This window comes from Chionomys nivalis, chromosome 18 (assembly GCF_950005125.1).
Source record: "Chionomys nivalis chromosome 18, mChiNiv1.1, whole genome shotgun sequence".
Taxonomy (NCBI): Eukaryota; Metazoa; Chordata; class Mammalia; order Rodentia; family Cricetidae; genus Chionomys; species Chionomys nivalis.
This window is the reverse complement of record NC_080103.1, coordinates 12894736-12919494: the sequence shown is the minus strand read 5'-3', so window position 1 is coordinate 12919494 and position 24759 is coordinate 12894736. Positions and strand designations below refer to the sequence as shown.

At 44.6% G+C, this 24759-nt stretch overlaps 1 protein-coding gene across 1 annotated transcript; it reads right to left on the bottom strand.

The window, feature by feature from the left end:
* Window positions 1-16146: 16146 nt before the first annotated feature.
* On the bottom strand, window positions 16147-18342 carry Adam30 (ADAM metallopeptidase domain 30). The gene has a single exon (XM_057793883.1). The coding sequence runs from the start codon at window positions 18340-18342 to the stop codon at window positions 16147-16149; it is 2196 nt and encodes a 731-aa protein (XP_057649866.1).
* Window positions 18343-24759: the final 6417 nt, after the last annotated feature.

The window sequence follows — 24759 nt, the reverse complement described above, 5'->3', positions numbered from 1 at the left end:
AAATGCAATTTTTGAGGATATTTATTTCTTTTCAGGCATGATGATTCATCAAAAAGATTATTAGTGGATTAATTGATTAGCGGAAACATGTAATCTTATTGCTAAAACAACAACAACAAAAAAAACCCTCCTGCTTATCTCTGCATCTATCATTTCTCTGTCAGAATTTTATGGGCAGGAGGATTGCCATAAATTCTAAGCCAACCTGGATTACATAGCAAGCACCAGGACAGCCAGGACTACATAAAACATACTCGTGAACTCTAATAACCAAAGCATGTGATACTTAAATTAGGCAGGTTTTCTGTGCTCTGCCTCCCTTCCTACAGCCTCGGGCGAAGGTTTTCACACAGCCATAACCTCCTGGTTGCCGCTTTCCCTCATTCATGGTGGTGGTTCAGAAGTGCTCAGACCAACTCCCAGGTGCCTATACAAGTTTCTTGTTCAAATTCTGTTAAAGCAGTGCTAAGATCTCTAGGCCCAGGGTTAATTTTAGGGTCAAACGTCTTTTCAGGGCCTGGATGAAGACGATTAGACTCTGTGTTAGTATTCAGGCATTTGCACTGGCCTGACCTTGAGGCCCTGACAGGATACACCCTCATCAGCAGCCACCAAGAGCATCTCCTGTGCACATTCATTATGTTCCCTTTTGAAAGGGCCCTGCCCACCTTCCATCTCTCCCTCTCCCTCTCTCCCCCCTCTCCATCTCTCTCCATCTCTCTCTCTTTCCCTCTCTTTTCTTCTGCTGTTCCTGTCAGCAGAAATCAGTCTCCCCTCCCCCTCCCTCCTTTTCCTCCCCCCCCCCATAAAAAGCCCCTCCATGTGAACCCTGTTGCATGGTGTTCTTCTCTCAACGCTGTTTTTAAAATTAGAACAGCCTGACTCAGGGTGTTGAGCACTATTGCTACATGGCAAAGGTGTTTATATTGTGACCCGACCTCCGTCCCAATTTATGAGACGCTAAAGAATTTTATATCAGGCATTGTGTGACTGGCTGCTTCTCACAGAGATCCTGTGAGAGAAGTTGGGCTGTGGAGATGGTTCAGTACTTAAGAGAACTTGTTCTTCCAGAGGACCTGAGTTCGTTCCCGGCACCCACCCGCGGCAGCTCACAACTGTCTGTAGCAGTTTCCAGAGACTCCGATGGCACTCTTCTGTAATGGGACACACACACACACACACACACGCACACACACAAGCGCGCACACACAAATAAAGCTTTTCTAAAAGTCTTTTATAATAAAGCCAGGCTTAATAAAGCTGATCAATCTGATCAATAGATGTTATAGGGAAACTGATTGATCTGAACCAATAGATGTTAGCACCAGACTTAGATCCATAAGGGAGACCACACTGCCTTTGGAATGGACTCTGCCCTGGGTGTGTCCTTTGTCCATATTCCTGTATACTCACTGCTCGATTCTGACACAATTCCTGACCCGGAACCTAATCCTACACCAATGCTCAGGCCATGACCCAGGGTGAACCGGCAGTGTTTGATCTCCTTAAACTAGCTGCTTCTCTGGAAAAAAAAAAAAAAAAAAACAACTCTTATCCTCCTGATTTGAAACTCAAGGTAATTTTAACTTTTTTCCTCACACATTCTCATCAATCATCGTATCAAAACCTTTAAGAAATTATCTATTGCTAATGTCTTGAATCTATCTCAAATTATGGGAGATTTCTAGATTGTAATAAAAACTCAGGATCTGCGCGTGCGTGTGTGTATGTGTGTGTGACTTTTTCGAGACAGGGTTTCTCTGTGTAACAGCCCTAATTGTCCTGGAACGAGCTCTTGTAGACCAGGCAGGCCTCGAACTCACGGAGATCCGTCTGCCTTTGCCTTCCGAGTGCTGGGATTAAAGGCGTGCACCACCACCACCTGGTTTAAAACTCAGGATCTTTAAAAACACAGAAATAAGTTAGAGATATTAACTTCCTTTTGAAAACCATTCATTCTTGAGCATAAATCCCCAGCCCCACCCCCTCACCCCCTCACTCAGTTACAGTCCTCCCACGTGGTCCTGGGCCTATGTTTACATTAGTGCAGGCTGAGGTGTGAAGCTCTGAGGACAACCCTGTGAGCTGCTGTTCCCTGGAAAGTTCCCGGTAGCCACTTCAGTGCTCTGTGTTTCCCAGAAGACAGCTATCCAGTATCATCGTGAGATCTACCCGACACATAATCATGACGGAAGCAGCAGGGTCGAGGCTCTGAGGGAAATGAAGATATCAAATGCCCTTTTCACAAGGACTGCTTGTTCCCAGAAACGTGTTGAAGGGACTAAGAGACTTTAGAGAGCTAGTTAGTCAAGTTCCAAAGCCAGCACAGGTAGATCTTTATTGTAGTGCTCAATTTTCAATTTAAAAAGACCATAAGACACGCAAAAGAAAAAGGAAAGAAATGCTCCTATTCAAAGGACCAAAATCAAGCTGCAGAAAATTAACCCTACAGAAACACAGATTTCCAGTTTACTTGTAAATGTAAGCCAAAAGACTACACACAAATAAAAAAAAGCAAACAGCACACTAACCAAATGAGAACACAGATTCTTTGGTTTAAATCCAGTGACCCCCGAAGTCTGTGTGTTTGGTCCCTGGGGTGGTGCCACAGAGAGGGGTGGAACCCCTGAGAGTGGGGCTTGGTGCAGGGTGCTCAGGCCGTGGGAAGCTGCGTCATGCCGCTGAGTTTGCGGCTCGGGATGAGTGGTTTACCACCGCGTCCATTTTCTGACTTCTCGGAATAGTACTGAAGCCTAAAAAAATGACTGCGAAAGATCCAACTCTATGAGTAAGGGAGTTTATTTGGAGTTACTCAAAGTAGTGGGAGGAGGGCTGGCTGCTGCATTCTATCTGGCATCACCAACCCTGCCTACCTTCTAAAAGCCTATTTGGTTAGGTAAGCAGCTGCAGAATTAATGCGAACTTGGACTTAGAGCGCCACCTATTGGTAGCACACCAGCAGCGACTAGGCTCGCCAAACTGGGTAAGTTGGTTTAGATGCGGTCCAAACTTGCTTTTAACTGTGGCCAGCTGGTCTCCTCAAATACTGTCAGAACACGGAGAAGGACCAGCCGAACAGTGAACTGAAAGATCTTTGCGAGATGGTTATTCTGACTAGGATTCGGAGGGGAGAGGGTCTCACCTGTCCTGACTCTATACCCTAGTGGCGCTGCCGTGAACCCTCACAGGAGACCCAAAGTGGCGTTGCTTCGTCATCCAGACAGGAACTTACAGACATAGAAGCAAAGTTGTCCGTTTCTCTAGGTTGTGTCAGGCATTTCAGTGTAAGAGAAAGCTGACTGACATACAAACAGGCAAAGATTATGAATAAAGGAATAAGATGTAATTACCGAGCTGAAAATGTTTCCATTACCAGCTTAAAAAACGAACTAGATGGCTGTATTGATTTTACGTAGTAAAATATATAATATAAAATATATAGTTAAAAAAAAGTAACGTAAATTAAGTTTAAAAATTTAAGCCTGAAGCCCCGTGTTCTGTGTACATGGAGGGGACCCTATGCCTTAGGCAATGCCAGCCTACGGCCTTAAAGGTCACACTGTTTCTCTCTTTGGCTGTATCCTAACATCGGTGGCTTTCCCAAGTGCATGCTGCTGCCCATTCTCCCTTCCCGGGCCATCCAATGGAGATCCATTTTTACAGCTTTCTTCAGCACTGAGAGATCTCTGCAGGGATCTGGACCCAGAATCACACTTCTGCCTGCCCTGTCAGTCTTTGGGTTGAAGCCTCAAAGGACGCCACCACGAACCCGTAACTCTTGCATTCCGAACTGCACTATCTGGTCGCATGAGCTGTACTGCAAGCCCGCATGAGCATTGGTGAGAAAGGCCACAGAGCCCTTTCCTGCCGAAGATAGAGAGAGGAGAGCCAAGGCAGCTCAGAGTAGCGAATTTTAGGGCCTTCTTTGAAACAAGTCCAGCCTATCAGAATTCGGGGCCTGGCATGGGAGCGGCAACCTCAAAGATTCTAAGATGCCCTCAGATCGCCTCCCTGCTGTCCTGGTACAAAGCAACCGGTTCCCTTTGTCCATGCCAATCTCCTTAGCAGGCAGGCACTCTGCCACCTTGCTTTGTTTTCTTCACATGCTTTTTTTTTCTTTCTTTCTGTTTTCCTTGGCTAGGCTGTGATTTTTCCAAAGCTTTCCGCTATGCTTCCCTTTGCTCTCAACTCCATGCTAAATTCGGCCAAAATCGTCCACATGGCGCATTGCATAACGTTGTTTTGCAGCTTCTGCCAGCAGAAACTTGAGTCCGTCACTGTAGTCCAGGCTCCGACGGAGGTGTCAGGACACAGTCTCTGCAGCGGTATTACAAGAGAGCCATTTTCTCCAGTAGAAACCGCTTCCTTATTCCTCACAGCTTGAATTCTCACTGGAATTACCTGCAGGGCTCTGCCTTTGTGAGAGTCTCAAGTCTTTTCCAGTTTGTTCCCCACACTCCGCCAACATTTCCCGGTGGCCAATTTCAAAACCACAGAAAGAACACCGAGGGACCAGGGAGTAGCTTGGGGCCAGAGGATGCTGAGTAAACAGTTCTCTGACTCCAAGAGCCGGGAGATTCCCAAGAAGAGGAGCGAGGTTGCAGAGACCAATGGCTCGCACTCTCTCTTCTGCTGCATGCCACCACATGGAGGCCATTAAAGCTATAACCACCCGAGAATTCACCTCTCAGCTCAGCCCACCTGTGCCATCGATTCAGTCCATATGTACAATCTTTCCGTCTCTTATTTTCCACGTTTTACCTTCTTCTCTTGCATACGTATCTCAAGATGGTTCTGCTTTTGTTTGGATATTGCTCAGCTGGGTTTTTCTATTTCTCTCCCCAGCGCCGCATAAGGCGTTCTTTAGTACTCTCTTTAGCCACGCCTCCCTCACTTATTCCCCCTTCCACACGTCTTTTCTTCTTTCTCTTACGCTTATTCCCTTCTCCTTTTACTTCTTAATCACAACTTCTCATCGCCTTGACAGTCTCTAAGATCTGCATCCCTAACAGCATCCCACCTTTCCCTCTTTAGCTACTTTACCTACCTTGATTTTTATTTTTATTTTCTTCTCTTAAAAGTTGTCTAATACTTAACCCTATCCTTTACCCACTGGACTCCCCACCCCACTGCTAATCTTCGTAATGAAAATATAAGTATATTCCATACCATCCTTGTTTTTTTTTTTACTCTCCTACAGTTCTTTTTTATTAGTGTGTGTGCTTATTATTGTGTGTGTGTGCGTCCATGCGTGCATACGTGCGTCCATGCATGCCTATGTGTGTGTGTGTTGTGTGCACATGAGTGTAGGTGCCCACAGAGGCCAGCGCCCCCTCTGGAGCTGCAGTGATAGGCGGCTGTGAGCCACCTGATGTGGGTGCTGGACGATCAGTGCCTGCTCTTCATCCCCCGTCACTCTTCAGCATTCTCTAACAGGTTCTGAAATCCAGTGAGCCACTGTTATTAACTGGTTAGTACTACAGCTGCCCAGTGGTGGTGTAGACAGCCGTGGTCACTCTCCAAGGTAACACGCCATTCAAGGAACACAGAACGTAGGGCAGATATGCTGAGGCCCAAAAATGTGAGCCTATTTCCACCTTGACCAAAGGTCAGAGAGTTGGAACTCACCTCTAGTTCCTTCAAGGTTATTGTGCTTTTGCCTCAAACAAAGGTCTCACCTAGTTGTGGAGCAGAGAGTTCAACTCTCTCGAGGTAATTGTTAACAGGTGTGACTAATAGCCAGCTTTTGCGCTTCAGGAATAGAGAAGTAGACCTGTTCCTACCTCAAACAAGGATCCAGTTCCCTTAAGGAGATAACGTTGGATTCCACCCAGGGAGTGGTTTGCCTACAGAATGTTTTGGCCTAGGATGTGACCGTGACTTGTTTTGTTCTAGCAACAAAATATTTAACTATGAATGTAGTCCGCGATCTTCAATTGGTACGTTCATTTCCTTGTATCATGTTAATGCAGTCTTTTGTCTTACTTCTACTTTTGGGGTCAAGGGTACTTTAAGCAGTTGGAAATTAAACTCAAGCGAATTTTCAGTACTCACTGGAATTCCCTCCCGATACTATCCTGTTTCTCCATTTTATTATTTTCATCCGCGTCTTCATATTCTTTACTAATATTTTCTAAATCCCCATGCTTTATTCCAAACTATTGAGAGAGCATGAAGAGGATCACATTATACTGCTTAAGGGACTATCCACCAAGAAGACATTACTAGGGGCTAGAGACGTGGTGCAGCAGTTAGAACAACTGACTAATCTTTCAGAAGACCCAGGTTCAATCTCCAACATCCAGTTGGCATCTTACAAGTATCTGTAACTCCAGTTTCAGGGATTGACTTTTACAGGTCCCTGCATGCATGCAGTGCACACACATACACTCAGGCACACACACTCAGGCATACACACACACACACACACACACAGAGTAAATAAATTAGCAAAATAAGTATATAAGGACTTTTTTACAAAGAGAACATTACTATTCTAAATATATAGATGCTCTCTGTATACAGAGACATCCAATTTTATAAAATTAGTACTAGACGTGAAGCCACGGGTGACCCCAGCACTATGATAGTAGGTGACATCACAGATTAATTCAGGTTTGATCAAGGAAGACCACCTGAAAAATCTCCGGTAGGAACAGATGGCCCGGATGTCTAAGTTCTACATCCAGAACAGATTCAAGACTGCTGCCTGAGACGATCAAGACTCACAGGAAAGGGGCTGGAAAGATGGCTCAGTGGTTAAGAGCATTGCCTGTTCTTCCAAAAGTCCCGAGTTCAAATCCCAGCAACCACATGGTGGCTCACAACCATCTATAATGAGGTCTGGTGACCTCTTCTGGCCTGCAGACAGAATATTGTATACATAATAAATAAATATTAAAAAAAAAAAAGACTCACAGGATACTCCAGTCAGGACTTGATCATAATTCCAAATTTTCGTTAGGTCCCCATAAGATTATCAGCACCCCCAACCAGCAGGAAGTAGCCTGGAAAACTGGGCAGGACATAAACCCCAACAAGGAGGATCTTCACGTTACAGAACGGCACCCAATGTGGATAACCGCATCCATGGAAAGCCTGAGAAAGCTTGGGAAAGAATAAAGCATGACTTCTTGGTAGCAGCAAGTCCTCGGGTCTGCCCTGCTTGCTAGAGGCAAGCAAGCACTCTCATCTAAGAGACACTTCCTGACTCAGCTTTTAGCATTCTGTTTTCCGAAGGAGCCCAGGACTGCACAGAAGCATGGGTGCTTCTGTTCTCCCCTTATGTGGCCCCCAGGTTCAAACATGAGCTCACACCAGGTTAGCACATTAACTGAGCCAGTGTTAGTTCCAACCGTAAAGATGTTCATACTGAGTGCTGGAGAGATGGCTCAGCGGTTAAGAGCATTGCCTGCTCTTCCAAAGGTCCTGAGTTCAATTCCCAGCAACCACTTGGTGGCTCACAAACATCTGTAATAAGGTCTGGTGCCCTCTTCTGGCCTGCAGGCATATACACAGATAGAATATTGTATACATAATAAATGAATATTTAAAAAAAAAACAAAACAAAGATGTTCATTCTGAGTCTGGACAGATTCCTTTCATTTGTGCATTTCAAACCCAGTATTTGGGTAACTTCCAGGTTGCCAACCCTTGTGATTTATGACTTTTGTAAAGAGTACAGGAGAAAAAATATTACTCATCATATTGCCAATAAATGCTTTTTTCAAAAAAAAATTATTGCACTGTGTAGGCAATAAAGTAGATTCAGGTTTAGGAAGTCATAATGCATATTTTACTGATACATAATCCTGCACCATAACTGTATGGGGATCCAAAAAAAATACTGCATGAAATCTGCCTTGATACAATTAGAACTGTGCTCAGTACAGCCTGAGCACATGGCCTTTGAAGACTTCATTGTCATTTATCCATCATCCACATTGTATCTTAAGTAAAACAGCAGTAAATGGGAAGAAAAACCAATCAGTTAATTCATAAAAAATAGACAATGATGAGTACATAAGTACCTAACAGACAGAATTAGAAGGAGAAACAAAGTAAGTTTACAGCAATAATGACAAGCTCCAGTGCTGTGCTTTTACAACGGATATAACACCCAGATAAGATATCAAAATCAAGCACGGGACTTCAGCCTCACTACAGACTTATTGGCCTCAACAAATGCGCACTGATTATCCCATTCAACAAGATTAGAAAGCGAACTGAAGAGGACTCTTCTTTAGCACAAACCATACATTGTCACAAAACAGAATACAAATGTTTGAAATCACATGGCACTGCTCTGGGGATCTTAGCTATTCTAACAGGTGTAAAATGAAATCTGAATAGTTTTCATTTGTTTTTCCATGATGGCTAAGGATGTTGAGCATTTAAGTTTTTCTCGGCCATATGAGATTCCTCTATTGAGAATTCTCTGTTTAGATATGTACCGTTTTTAATTTGATTATTTATTTTCTTGACAACTAGGTTTTTGAGTTTTTTCTATATTTTGGATATTACTCCTCGTTCAAATGTGGAGTTGGTGAAATCTTTTCCCATATCTAGACCGCCATTTTGTCCCAAAGAGTGCCCTGTGCTGTACAGAAGCTTCTCAGTTTCATGATACCCATTTATTAATTGTTGGTCTTGGTGCCTGTGCTATGAGTGTTCTGCTCAGAAAGTCAGAGGGGCAGAGTCCCAGTTAGCTACCACTTGCTAGCAAACACAGCTTCCTGTACTGAGATTGGGTTACATATAATTGAGTTGTTGGCCAAAGTGTTCCCCTGGGAAACCCACCAGGCTGCTCATGAAACTATAGGATGCTCTCCACAAACTGAAACCAAGTCCTCCTGCTGGAGACAACAGCCACACAACTCACTGAACATGGGCAAGCTGGGTTGGCTTCTACATAGAGCCTTCGCCCCTACCTGCTAGTTTCTTTGGTACCAGAAGGTACTCTGTGTGCTACCCACAGAGAAATGTAAACACCAAGCCAGCCACAAACCTTTTGATCTACAAGGGTGTTCTTCCTGCAAGGTACACTAGAGCATTGTTGGCAAAACCTTGAGGGCATAACCAACCAATATTTGATTTGACTTAAAGTCCACTCCACTAGAAGGAATCCATACCCAACACTGCTTGGGTACCGAGAACCAGAGATAAGATATCCCAGGAACCTAGGGCAAAACCAACTACTACTGGTCAAAAAAAAAAAAAAAAAAAAAAGTAACAGTAAAATGACCCTTAGTGATACTCTGCTATACTCATAGGTCAGTGCCTTGCTCAGCCGTCATCAAAGAAGCTTCCTCCTGCAGCAGCTGGAAACAGAGACCCACAGCCAGGCATTATGCAGAGAGTGAGAGACCTTGAAATACTCATCCCTAAACAGGATGTCTCCATCAAATATCCCCCCTAAGAGCTCAGGAAACCCCACAGAAGAGGAGGTGGAGTGTAAGGATGACAGGGGAGGGAGAGTACCATGAAAACAAAGCCTTCAAAATCAACATAAACACAGCTCGTGTGAACTCACGGGACTAAAGAAAGCGGCAAGGCCAGGGCCTTCATGGTCTTCTGCTTATATATCATGGCTTCCAGTTTAGTGTTTCCATGGGATTTCTCGGCGTACAATATTATGGGATTCCTGAATGTATAATTTTATGGGATTCCTGAATGGATCTCTAATTCTTGCCCCATCTTGGGCTCTTTTCCTTCTGTAGGTTTATCTTGTCCAACCTCGATGTGATAGTTTTTGTTTTATCTTATTATATTTTATTTTATTCTATTTTATCATTATCTCTTAGATGCCTGTTCTTTTCTGATGAGACAGAAAGGGCTGGATCCAGAGGGGAGGGAGATGGAGAAGGACTGGTAGGAGTAGAAGGAGGGGAACTGTAATCAGGATACCTTATGTGAGGAAAGAATTCATTTTCAATAAGAGGAGAAAAAAGAAATCTCATGACATATCTTTTCTAATCACAATGGAATGAAACTGAAAATCTAAGCAGAATGGAAACTGGAAAATTCACAGATCTATGTTAAACAGCCAATGTTCTAAAGATTGAATTACAAGGACAATTAAAATATCTTAAAATAAATTAAAATGTAAATATCAGATGTCAAATTTATTATGACGGGTACTAGAGGGATGGCTTAGTGGTCAAAAGTACAAGCTACTCTTGCAGAAGACCCAGGTTCGATACCAAATACCCACATGGCAGCTAACAACCATCAGTGATTCCAGTCCCAGGGGCTCTGTTGCCCTCTTCAGCCCACCGACTCTAGGGGCACCAGGTATGCATGTGGTTCACAGATATATACACAGGCAGAACACCCATATATATAACACCTTTTAAAACTCAAATTATTAATATATCATAAACAGTCCTAACCAGGAAATTTTATCTCTAAACACACTAAATGAAATAAAATCTTAAATAAATTACACCGTAAGGTAATAGAAAGGAGAAGAACTAAATCAGTAGCAGATGACAGGACACAATAAAGATTTGGGCAGAGATTTGTCAATAGCAGAAAACAGAAGCAATAGAGAGAAGTCAATAAAACCAGTAATTGGTTCTTGGAAAACAGCAATTTAAAAGAACCAAATGAGCAATGAAAAAATGGGGAAGAGATTTTAATACATACTCACCAGTGAAAACACATAAGTAGTCAATAAATTATGAAAAGATGCTTAACATCCATAATCATTTGGAGATAAGAAAATCAGAACTGTAAGATAGTGCCTCACACCCATAGAAAGACTATTACTAAGGATCAGAAACTCCCTGTGAGGGGGACGATGGGCAGAATGGGCAGAAATTGGACTCTTTGGGGAGATGCCTCAGTAGCTCAAGCATTTGCCAGGCAAGCATCAGAACCCGAATTTAAATCCTCAGATACCACCTTAAAGCTGGGCGTGGTGGCATGCACCTGTAACCCCAGCATGTGGCAAGATGGGAGACAAAGACAGAAGGGAAACTTGCAGGCCAGCAAGCCTGGCACCGGCAGCAATGAAAAAGAGACACTCTCTCAAACAAGCTGGAAGGGTAGGACCAACACCTAAAGTTGTCCTCTAACTTCCACATGTTAGCATGGTTCTGCAGTCATCGTCTCTGTGTGTGTGTGTGTGTGTGCACGTATGTGTGTGTATGTGATGTGTGAATGTGTAATATGGACAGCGGATTTAAAAAAGAAAGGAATTGGAACCCTTGGGCAATGCTAGCTAGCCAGAATGTGAAAAGCTACCCACATGTTGTGAGAGCAGTATGGCAGCTAAAAAAATAATAATGATAATTAAAAATATAATTACGATAATACCTAACAATTCCACTTTCAAACATATGCCCCAAAGAACCGAAAATGGACAGAGAGAACTATTTCTGTGCCAAGGTTTTTAGTAATCACCCAGAAGAGAATCAAGGTAGAAACAACTTGAGTGGAACGGTGAAAGGAAACACAGATCTTAACCACACAATCACATAAACAAGATGTACATAATGATACCACCAGCTGACTTGCCAAAGCGAAGGGGGGCATCCCACAGGGCCCCATCCCCTAGATGAAGAAGGAGAATTGGTCTTCTCTAGGGATGGGATGAGCCCCTGATAGGCTATCCATTCCTAAGTGGTCAGCCCTACCACAAGTATATATGGGCAATGCTAAAGAACTCAGTCTGCTTAACTCAGGAGGTATGGATTGGAGAGAAAGTTGAAAAATGCAGATGAGTTGGAGAGGCAAGAGGAAGCTGCGGGTACCATGTTTATAAATACAGCACTTGTGTATGGGTATAAAATTTTCAAAAAAAGAAATATGACTTTAAATTTAAAAAACTTTAAAACACAACCGAGGGCCATTTTTTTAAAAAAAAAAAAAAGAAGAAAATATAGTATACAGATATATTGAGATATTATCTAGTCTTTAGGAGGGAAATTCTGACACACAGTTGAATCAAAACTGTTGAGACTGAGCGATCTCCGAAGTAAAAAGGCTTTGATGACTGATGATAGCCAGAAATGAACCAGGGCTTGGGGCATATTTCTGTGACTTCCAACAACTGAGTTGAATAGCCGTCGGAAAAACGCCTTTCATGTCTGTAAGACAAGAGCACTTTAATAGCAAATGTTTGGAGAAGGAAGCCATAAGCCATTTTCATGAGAGCTATGTTGACTATAGATAGGAAGGACAGGAGGACCAAAAAAGAAAAAAGAAAAAAAAAATCAGAGAAGTTTGGGGACAGGGCAGTTCTGTTGATTTGGCTTGGTTGAGATTGTAACAGGATGCAGGAGCACCTGTCAGTCAATCATGTGGGAGGGTCTGAGTCATGGTTTTATCATACAGACAAAAATGTAGAGTAGTCTGCTGCTGGGGCTTGCAGCTGTGAACTGGTCAGCTTTCTCCCCCTCCATCCTCCAGCCTTTGTAATTAGATGTAGGACATTTCAGGCTCTTTCCCTTAGCAACACACTATAGTACAGACCAGCTCTTTCCCTTAGCAACACACTATAGTACAGACCAGCTCTTTCCCTTAGCAACACACTATAGTACAGACCAGCTCTTTCCCTTAGCAACACACTATAGTACAGACCAGCTCTTTCCCTTAGCAACACACTATAGTACAGACCAGCTCTTTCCCTTAGCAACACACTATAGTACAGACCAGCTCTTTCCCTTAGCAACACACTATAGTACAGACCAGCTCTTTCCCTTAGCAACACACTATAGTACAGACCAGCTCTTTCCCTTAGCAACACACTATAGTACAGACCAGCTCTTTCCCTTAGCAACACACTATAGTACAGACCAGCTCTTTCCCTTAGCAACACACTATAGTACAGACCAGCTCTTTCCCTTAGCAACACACTATAGTACAGACCAACTTTGGAGACACTGTGTTAAGAGAAGCCAGTCACGAAAAGGAAAAAAAATACCACATGAACGTGCTTCCAGAAGGGATTAAGCTTACTAATTCATACAGACAGAAAGTAGATTATGATGAGATAGGGAAGAAAGAATGGGGTGTGTTTTAATGGATCTATGATATTAGTTTTGGAAGATGAAGAGAGTCTTGCTGGGCGTGGGTTGGCATGCCTTTGATCCCAACAGCCAGGAGACCAAGGAAGGCAGATTGCTGTGAGTTTGAGGCCAGCCTGGTCTACATAAAGAGTAAAAAGAGTCCCTGGCCAATGCAGGGTAGGGGTGGGGCAACATAGTGAGACCCTGCCTCAAAAAAAGAATTATCTAGAACATCAGCACAAAATGAAATGTACTACCACTAAATAGTAATTACCACCAAATTGGTTAAAATGGGAAATATTATATATGTTATATATACTATATCATATTTATATATAATATATAATAAAATAATATAATATTTTTATATAATATATATTCACTGAAAAGTTAAAAACTCATTTCCTATGTACTAATAACTTGAAGATTTCTCAATAAGCCATTGTCTTTAAACTTGATCTTTATTATTATTCAAAGTTTTTCCCTCAAGTAATGTTTTTCTTACTGTAGAAGCCTGTGTAGGTCCTTTAACATTGCTGTGACTTGGTTTTTATTGAAGAATAAGCACCAGGGCTAAGAAGTGACTCAGCAGTTAAGGACTGTGGCTTTTGCAGAGAACCTTAGTTTAGTTCCCAGGACCTGTATTGTGGTTTGATTCATAACTATGCATAACCCCAGCAAGAGGGCATCCCATGTCCTCTTCCGGGTACCAAAGCATGCATGCAGTATACATATATACATGACAGCAAGCACTCATGTACATATAAAATTTAAAAACCTAAAAATAAAACACTTACAGCAGAGTCCCTTTTAACAGTATACACAATAACACACATGAAAGTCTTCAGACCGCTTTTAGCACATAGTGAGCTCTCGGTATGATATCCATCACTATTAGTGCTCCGCTATGACTCAGTGTCCTTATATCTTAGGACATTGCATGGCCGGCCAAGCTTAATAAATGTTTAGAATTATGATCATCACAAAACCAGAGTTATTTACATTTTTGTCTCTCAGTGAAAACAAACCCAAAGTAGTCTAGACAGACTAGATGATGAACCTCCGCTGTGTCTGCCCTGCTTTTGCCTTTGATTAGAACTTCGTGGCTAAGGCACAGCAAACTGGGACGCGGTACAGGAGGCTATAGAGCTGCCTCAACCGGAACAGCAGGAAGACCCAGCCTTGAGCAGGCTGCGACAACTTGGGATGCTGCAAGTATGGAGGCGGGGTGGCTTCTCTCTGGACATCGAAGTGGCAATGACTCGTGTGGGAAGTCCCCTTTCCTCGCCCCCCCATGCCAACACTGTGCATGGGGGGGGGGATTTAGAGGCAGAGCATTGAAGGATGTTGGGGCTAAAAGGCATTCTTCTCTTTCTCCAGACCTAGGACCACTCAAAAAGGCCTACCAGTGAAAGCAGGCGTATTATCCTACTTGACTTTCTACTGCTGCGAGAAAACACCATGACCGAAAGCAGCTTGGGAAGGAAAGGGTTTGTTTCAGCTTACACTTCACAGTCAGTCCATCATGAAAGGAAGCCAGCAGGAACTCAAGGCAGGAATGGTGTGGGGTGTCTTTCTGTACTCTGTGAATATATGTTGTTCTCATTGGTTAATAATGAAAGCTTTTTGACCAATAGCCAGGCAGGATAGGGCTATGTGGAACAATCAAACTGAGGACTCAGATGAGGAGGGGGAAGAAGATGCCAGCAGCCACCCAAGGAGCAACATGCCAGAGCACCACTGGTAAGCCATAGGCCATGTGGCGATACACAGATGAATAGAAATGGGTTAATTTAAATGTAAGAGCTAGCTAGCAGTAAACCTAAGCCATCGGCCTAACATTTATAATTAAACCTCAGGATAGTTATTTGGGAACTGGTGGGTGAGAGAGAAACATCGAGTTACATAGGAACCTGGAGGCAGGAGCTGAAGCAGAGGCCATGGAAGGTGCTGCTTACTGGCTTCCTCCTCATGACTTGTTCAGTTTGCTTTTTATGCCACCTGCCCAGGGGTGGTACCACCCACAATGGGCTAGGTCCTTCACAACAACTCTGAATCAAGAAAATGCTCCACAGACTTGCCTGCAGCTCAATCTGAAGGAGGCATTGTCTCAATTGAGGTTCCTTCCCTCTCCACAGAAGATTTTAGCTTATGTCAAGTTGACAAAAAAATACTACCAAAAAAATACATGCAGCAAACATTAAATTTTGTTAATGGCCATGCTACCAACACTGTTAAGGGCTGTCATCTTCTATAGGCTGTACAGAAGGCAGGTGTCATTACAGTTCAGGATAGAGGGCCCATTGGAGCTCACCTCAAACACCAAGTCAGAAACCACATGGCAATAGACAGAGCTGTATCCACCAGGAGAGACTTGACAGAAAGTCTCACTGACAAAATCATCCTTTGTAACACGTGTTTGTTTCATTTATAAAATGTGCTATTTCCATGTATCATATACAGCAGGTGCACAGGTGCATGCAGCAGGACACAGGTGCATTCAACAGGTGCACAGGTGCATGTATCAGGTGTACAGGTGTATGCAGCCAGGGCACAGGTACATGTAGCAGGTGCACAGGTGCATGCAACAGGTACACAGGTGCATGTAGCAGGTGCACAGGTGCATGCAACAGGTGCACAGGTGCATGCAACAGGTGCACGGGTGCATGCAACAGGTGCACAGGTGCATGCAACAGGTGCACGGGTGCATGCAACAGGTGTACAGGTGCATGCAGCAGGTGCACAGGTACACGTAGCAGGTGCACAAGTACCACATAGTGGTGCATATGTGTAGGTGTAGATGCCTAGCCCTGAAGAAGCTGAAAGACACAGGGGAGAGATGGGCTCACTTTCCCGGGATGTTAAGACAGGACTATACCCTGAACCCTGACACAAACTGCATTCAGATAAGCCAGGTAATCCAACGCTTGATCCCAAACCGAAGGGAAAATGCATCCTAAGGGGGAAAAATGCACCGATTTGTTTCCACACAAGACTACCGTTTATTTTTTTTGTTGATTTTAAACTCACAGGGAATTTGTGTGGAATCATCCTGGGAAGAGAATGAAGAATTGTGTGAATAACTGATAAGCTTTTTAGATAGCCAGATGTATCAGATGACAGGCTTGCCTCGTTACATTTCTGACATTTCGGCATCCTTTGGTTTTTTGACTGTTTCTTTCTTCTGGTGATCATAAAACCATTTTTTAATCAGCTGCCTAAAATACACGACGATCACGGAGATGACGAATAAGATAATGCGCATCATCATAATATACACAGCTTGAAATGATGAGGGCATCTCCTCGGCCATTGGCGCAGGGGGTCCACTGTCAATGCTCCCACCGAGTCCTACCTCTTCACAGAACGGGGGTTCCCAGCCATACTTGCAGTGGCAGTTCCTTTTATTGTTGCAAACACCTCGGCTATTGCACTTGCCGGGCAAACAGTCGAACATGATGGTGGCAGAGTCAACACACCTTCCCTTTATGCACACCTTTTTAAGGCCACAGGCAGTGCCATCATTAATCACACCTACGTCGGGTATCCCATGGGCCATTAGTTCTCCATGATAGCCTGTGCCCCAGCACATGAGATTGTCTGCCTTCACATAGGTGGACAATAGAGTACTGTGATCTGGCAAACTGGGGATGACTCTAACATTGATACACTGTAGCCTGCCACAGACTGCATTGTCCCTCGTGCACCTATTATATTGACTAATATTAATGCCACAGTTACCATACTGATCACCCATCTTATTAACGACATCGTAACATTGGTAAGGAGCCTCCCTGGCAGCAGGTCCAAAAATACCCTGGCACTGCATGTACCTGGATCTGCAGTTCTTACTGAAACAAACTCCTCCATATTTACAGGGAGTTCCATCTTGCTTGTAAGTATCCTCCGGACATAAACCTGAGAGCCCGTTGCAGTACTCGGCAAGGTCGCATTCGTTTTCTTCCGGCCTACACACATACCCTGATGGGAGAAAGTTACATTTGTGACAACAAAGCCCGGTGGAACAGTTGACGCCTTCCTTCCATTTGCAGTTCGGCCCACAGCACGGGTCTTTTTGGCAGTCTTCTTTGGAGCCACAGTCACATTCCTCTGTACCTTCGACAATCTTGTTGCCACATCTCTTAATCACATAACCTCGTCCTGGGATGTCAGATAGACAATATGACATTTTATAGGATGCGTGTATGAAATACTGATCATAACTACAATTACTAAACCCTGTGCGTCCTGTACCCATGATGCAGCTCGTCCTACCTCTGCACTGGCAATACTCTCCGTCGTGCTGCATTCCCACACAGTGGCCCACTTCATGAGCAGTCCAAGTAGCAGGCCCAAGGATATTCTTACCAACGAAGCTACTTGCGGACCCGGCATGGTATACCTCACATGCTCGCCCCCAGGACCATGCGACAGCATCCGGAAAACTTCTTCCAAGATATAAATGTGACCAGTCCGCGGGAAGGACATGATGTAATACCAGTCTTTTGTATAGTACAAACTGACCTAAAATTTCAGCTAAGGTGAAAAAGAAAGTGTTCATTCTGTCACGACTGGACCAGACTTCAAGTCCTTTTAGACAGATCCGTAACCTGACGTCCTGAAAGTACGTGTCCATAATTGCAGTTAGAAGAATAGCGTCTTCAACGATTTTAGTAAAATTTCCGCCTAAAGACATAAATCTAGTCCAATCAAAGACCATGACCAATTCCAAGTACTTTTGGTGCTTATAGGATTTATGAAAGCTACTTATCCTAGCCTCTTGCTGGGTGGTTTGCCCATCTGTTTCTTCATCAACCACACCACAGGTCTGATTGCTAAATTTGTCCTTTTTTAGGACATACACAACATGTTCAAACGTGGAAGAGGCCCTGAGGGGCTCGATTTGGTAGTAATTGAAGTCTATGTTCAAGATGCCTCGCAGACCTCCCATGCATGTACTCAGGGTAGCGTCAGATTCCTGAAAGCCTTCCACGAAGCCCACGTAATTGCACTCGTTTGGTATGTGTGGGTAATCCTCCATTAGACTGTCCTCCTGAGTGAAGGAGATAACAGGCAGATGTCTCGGCAACAGTAACTTCTTGGGCCGCAGGTGAATGGTATGTTTTTTGCCCTGTATCTGTAAGAGGTACGACAAAGAACTGTCTCCACCCTGCTCCCCTTTCCTAGGGCTTAGCTTTTTGGGAACGGTGATTTCATAGGACTCAAAGCCCCAGTCAGGGTCAAATAGTAGGTCATTGCCCACAGCCTCAAGAAAGAGCATCGTCAGAAGCAGACAGCGGTGTTGGGAGGAGGCCCACACTGACCTCATGATCTGTTTTGTTTCCCTGCTTGGTTTTCCTGGACTCGGGAGGAGCAACGCCAGCCCTGGCGTGTGCCTCAGACTTCCCTGAGACTGACAAAGCACCGGAGTCCCAAGCGCTTAGCTCCCTTGGCAGGCTCCCCTGGGAAGCCAGGACTCTTGGGGCCTACTTGGTCCAGTCTTGGTCCAGTTTCCCCAGGTACACTCCTACCCAACGCTCCAGTTCGTTGTTTTTTTTTTTTTTTTTCTGAGCGGAGGCGGGGGAGGGGGCGGGGGCGGGAATTAAGCTCGCGCTTAAGAATGGAGGCAAAGCCGGGCAGTGATGGCGCGTGCCTTTCATCCCAGCACTCGGGAGGCAGAGGCAAGCGGATCTCCGTAAATTCTAGGCCAGCCTGGTCTACAAGAGCTAGTTCCAGGCACCAAAGCTACATAGAGAAACCTTGTCTTGAAAAACAAAAACAAACAAACCAAAAAAAATTGGAGGCAAAGGTGCACATGAACGATAAAGAAGAGTATGTCTGAAGTGTGTCCTGGGCGTGAGGGATGGAGAGGGATGAACATAGAGTCGGAAATGGAGAAGGAATATGGAAATAGAAGCAGAAGACAACATACTATGTGGTCTGTCTGCAGAAGACCAGAAGAAATGGGACATGGTATAGCGCCTCCCCTCGCCTCGCTGATGAATATGCCCCATTTTCTGCTGGGTCTCTCCAATAAGCTGAAGGCACATCCCAGACTCAGAATAGCAGCCCAGAGTCTTCATTCCCACACTCTGGCCCAGACGCAGCCTTTTTGGAGACGCTTTGCACCCAAACCACAAAGTCTCTGAGGTCCTTTTGCCGTTTTTGCTGCATGTCAGGTATTCACATGATGGCGGTGCAGCGCACTTAGTAAGCACTTCCTGCGGGGAGGAGAGAGTCAGGGTCAGTCTAAGAAAGGCAAATGGTGGGTAACGACTGTGATATGAATTAGAGGTGAGAGGTGATGAAACAACCCTTAAGAAAAACGTTCTCAAGCCGGGCGGTGGTGGCGCACGCCTTTAATCCCAGCACTCGAGAGGCAGAGGCAGGTGGATCTCTGTGAGTTCGAGGCCAGCCTGGTCTACAAGAGCTAGTTCCAGGACAGGAATCAAAAAAGCTGCGGAGAAACCCTGTCTTGAAAAATCCAAAAAAAAAAAAAAAAAAAGAAAAAAGAAAAAGAAAGAAAAGAAAAAAAGAAAAAAGAAAAACGTTCTCAGTTCAGAGGACAGACGTAGGGTGCGCTTGACAGTCCAGGCATGTCCTCTGCGGGCAGATGTCATGGCCTTGGGCTGAGAACCCTTACAAGGAGATGAAGGAAGCAGGGCACATCTCCCGAATGAAAGGAGTGAGCGTTCAAAAGGATTTTGGACAGTTGGGTGTGGGGGCTTGCCAGTCGTGTGTGTGTGTGTGTGTCCGTGTCCCGTCCGGTCCCCCCCCCCCAGTGGTCTGGTCATGACTAGAGTCATGATTCACTTTGCTCCTCCTGCACCTCTGGCTCTAAGCCTTTTCACTCTCTCTTTTTGGAAGGATTGGAAGGCTCCTGAGCCTTGTAGGGTGGCAGTGTGGGGACCTGACAGAGCATGACAGATGACTCTGTGGCTGAGCTCTCCACATGCTTGTAGTCTCTGCACTAGCAGTGGGGCTTTTTTTTTTCTTTGAGACAGGGTTTCTCTGTAGCTTTGGAGCCTGTCCTAGAACTAGCTCTTGTAGACCAGATTGGCCTCTAACTCACAGAGATCCTCCTGCCTCTGCCTCTGCCTCCCGGGTGCTGCGATTAAGGGCAGGTGCCACCACCGCCCAACTGGAAGATAAGATTTCTAAATGTGGTCAGGTGTGTGGGCATCCTTGGGGAACATAACCTGGGCGAGGCCTGACGGCGTGTGCTCAACATAGGGCTCCAGGGAACTAGGTGGGGAAAGCAGACAGAGACCAATTCAGAGACCTCGGGCAACCTACGATGTATAGTCAGGCTAACTGAAGAGGTTTGTGGTGATCGGCGGAGTGGGCTTGGATACGAGGAAGGACAGGCTAAAGGGCACCTGATCAGAGTTTCAGGAACACTGAAATTAGCCCAAGGAAAGTCATGGTAACAGTGCAAACTGGTTCCGGAAATGGCTTGTGATTTAAGCCAGATACCAGGAGGTAGGTAGACAAACTAGAGATTAGATAGGTAAGCTGGCAAAACTAGCCTGCCTCTTCAAGAAGATGGGCATGCCAGAGAAGGGATGGGAAGGGCTGGTGGGGACTCCACGGCAGAAAGGGAGTAGACAGAGGAGAAGGTCCTGACTATTTTCATCTGCTGATGGGAAGCCATGCAGAGGGTCAGCCAGCCCTCAAGGTGGGGGGTACCCCATTAGCTCCTCCCAGGACCACCCAACAGGAAGCTGGAGACTGCTGAGGGAGGTCCAGGTGGCACACACTACTATGAGGTGAGAAGACGAGAGAGGACCAGGGCAGGGCTTAGTATACTCTGTAAGCTCAGTCACGGAGAGTGAGGAGGTAGTGAAGGGAACCCCAGAAACAGGAAGGTCTTGAAAGTCCTGCTGAATGTTGTGAGGAATGGAAATAACCCCAACAGACACAGAGCAGCTGACGTAAGCCTACATCATCACCCAATCACTGGTCCCCACTAGGCTCAAACTGTGGTAAGGCCTCAGATCTGGGAGCTCTTTCACCCTCAGGGACCACAAACATACGCTGCCACATCTGACAAGATATTGGAACTCTTGAGAAACGGGGCCTACTTAGAGGAAGCTGTACCACCCAGGGTGTGCCCTTCTAGGGGATATGGGGACTCTGGCCTCTTCCTCTTTTTGCTTCCTGTCCATGAGGTGACAGCTTCCACGTGGCATCCTCCTTGCTATGATCTTCTGCCCGAGAATTAGCCTAAAAGATAATAGACCAAGTGACCAGGACCCAAAACTGCCAAAGCCGTAAGTCAAAATAAACCCTTTTCTTTATGAGTTGATTATCTCAGGCATTTTCCCACAACGATGACCATAAAGGGGGCAGAAAGGACTTTGGGGAGGCAAGGCTATGCTCATGGTCTCAGTGGTGTGACAGTTTCATAGATACACACGTATCTCAAACAGATGTGTGTACATGTATTATAGACATGGGTTTATACAAACATATTAAATATTACACAGGAAATTTATTTGCAGATCATATCTCAATAAAGTAACTATCATTTATTTTTAAATTTGCAGTGTCTAATATAATATAAATGGTATTTAAATACAGTGTTGAGGAGTAATGACAAAAATGACCCAGTTCAGCTCAGATGCCATCTGCAAACCCAACTCCCTACACTGTTTCTCCATTGTCTGTTCTGCTCCAAGTAACCCTCCCTTCCCTTCCATCTCACATGAGCTACTGCCTTCTCTTGCCCTTCTCCTGAAGCCCCTTTGAGAAAGTGACTTAAATGTAGAAAATAGTACCTGTTATTCATGTTATTGCAACATTTGCTTTCTCCAGTGAATAATACTGCAAATAATTTCCTAGATTTACTTTGATGCCCCCAGCAGGTGCGTAGTCTTCTGTAGCATGCATGAGTTACTGACTTGACCCTTTCCCTCCTGTGCCGTAGACACAGGGGTGCCATTCAAAAACTGTGCCTTTATTGTGCTTTAAAATCTTTGTACAATATGCTAGTAAATATGAACAAATATGTAGGTCTTTTCAACAATTCACACATGTGTTTGTATAAGAACACACACATCTTTCTCCCCTTGAAACTCTTTCCATTGGGCTAGATTGCTAGAATTTAAATTAGTGTTAAATGAGTTAAAGAAAATAAGTGTTCCTATTGATTAATATTATTGACTCACCCTAAAAATCATGTTCTTCACAAATGAAGAGTCACGCCGTGCATTTGGATTTTATGTAGTAGAATTAAGAACCCCTAACTAGCAGCACATGCCAGGAGCTGTCATGGGAGAGGGCACGGGTACCTGAGACCCTTTTCCATACAATATAATAATAGCCTGTTATCTAAGATTTTCACTAGAAAAAGATATAGCTCAATATTTAATTTGCATTCTTAGGTTGTTAGTGAGGTTGAGTATGTTTAATAACTGGAAACAAATCTGCTTTTAATTCTCAAAAATATCAACACTTGGGGCTGGAGAGATGGCTCAGAGGTTAAGAGCATCGCCTGCTCTACCAAAGGTCCTGAGTTCAATTCCCAGCAACCACATGACTCACAACCATCTGTAATGGGGTCTGGTGCCCTCTACTGGCCTGCAGGCATAGACACAGACAGAATATTGTATACATAATAAATAAATAAATATTTAAAAAAATATCAACACTTCAGGGGGTAGAGAGATGGCTCAGTGGGTGAGCCTGCAAGGCTGCAGGACCTGAGTTTGGATCCCCAGTACCCATGTCGAAAGCCGGGCATGGCTGTGCATTCCTGTAACCCCAAAATTGAGGGGTGGGGACAGGCAGATCCAAGCGCTTGCAGGCCAGCCGGCCTATCAGACATGGTGAGTTTCTCCTTCAGTCAGAGACCCTACCTCAAGGCAATAAGGTGATGAGAAAAGAGAAAGACGACCATGTCCTGTCCTGACCTCTGCTTGTACTCACACACATATACTACACACACACAACCATACACCACACACTGAACACATATACCACACAGACACCACACACTCAACCACACCACACATGCACACACACAAGACCACACAGACACAACCACACACCACATACACAACCACACACACAGGACCATACACTACACACACATACCACACAGACACCACACACTCAACCACACCACACACGCACACACACAAGGCCACACAGACACAACCACACACCACATACACAACCACACACACAGAACCATACACTACACACACATACCACGCAGACACCACACACACATACAACCACACCACACACACACACAAAAACATACAGACACAACCACATACCACACACACACACAGGACCATACACTATATACATATACCACATAGACACCACACAGATACAACCACACACACACCACACACACACAAAACCACACAGACACAACCACAACACACACACAACCACACACACAAAACCATACACTACACACACACCACGCAGACACCACACACACAACCATACACACACACACACCACACACACACACCATGCACACACATTACATGCCCAACCACACAACAAACACACATACACAATCACACACCACACACACATACCACACAACACATATACACACACACATACCTCACACACAACCACACATGATTAAAAAAATAACATTCTGAGAACCTGGCACTTGGGAATCCACTTGAAATAGTGCAGGGAGAGTCTGTGGAACTACTAGAACCAAGAAGGGAAATGTCTTATGCCTTATTCATGAATCTCTCCAACTCAGTCTACTGATAAAGCTGAGCAGAGTGCCAGCAACAAGAACAACAATAATAATGAGCCTTTTAAAAGTATTTATTTCTCCATGTGTGTCTAAGTGTGTGTGTGATGTGTGTCTGTGCATGCCTGTGCACGTGTGGCATTGGATAGCCTCTCTCCCCCCACTTACTTCTTCAAAGCTAGGTCTCTCCCTGACCCCCAGGCTGATTTTCAGGTAGACCCAGAAGGCTTGCAAGCCCTGAGCTCCTGTCTTCATCCTTTCTGACCTGAGTTACAGGCATCTGCTGGCACGTAGGTGCTGGGATCCAGATCTGAGCCTCATGATTGGGCAGCAAGTGCTCTTAACCACTGAGCCATCTCTCCAGCCACCCCCCCCACGTTTGAAACAGGATCTTGCTATGTAGCCCAGAGTAGCTTCGAACTCATGGTTTTTGATCCTCAATGTTCTCTTTTCAGATTAAGACAGCTCCGAATTCTTGCCCCTCCACAAGTCAGTCACCCCACAGCTATATATTCACATTCGCTTGTATTCATTCTCTGTGGTGGGGACAAATTCCCGTAGCTAGGGTGGGGTTTGATGATCCTTTCTACCTAAGTGCATATAATCAAAGGGTCTCCAGGAACATCTATTCTATTTTTCTGGACACAGGTACCATTTCAAGATCATGTCGAGTACAGGACATGGGGGACACCTAGCACCCGTGTTTAATCTCATTTTCAGATTTAGGCTTTGACCACTGAGCATGGCATGTTTTAGATTGTAGTGGATGCCTTAACTTTGTAAAGCTCCCTGGCATTCTGTTGTATTTCATAATTTTTTTCATGAAGATGTACTTTTACTGCAGAGATTATGAGTTTTCTTGATGTGGTGATATCTATTGATACACTTATTTATTTTATGTTTATGGGTGCTTTGTCTACATGTATGTCTACACACCATGCGCATGTGGCATCTCCAGAGGCTGGAAGAGGGCAACGGATCCCTTGGAACTGGAGTTTCAGACAGTAATGA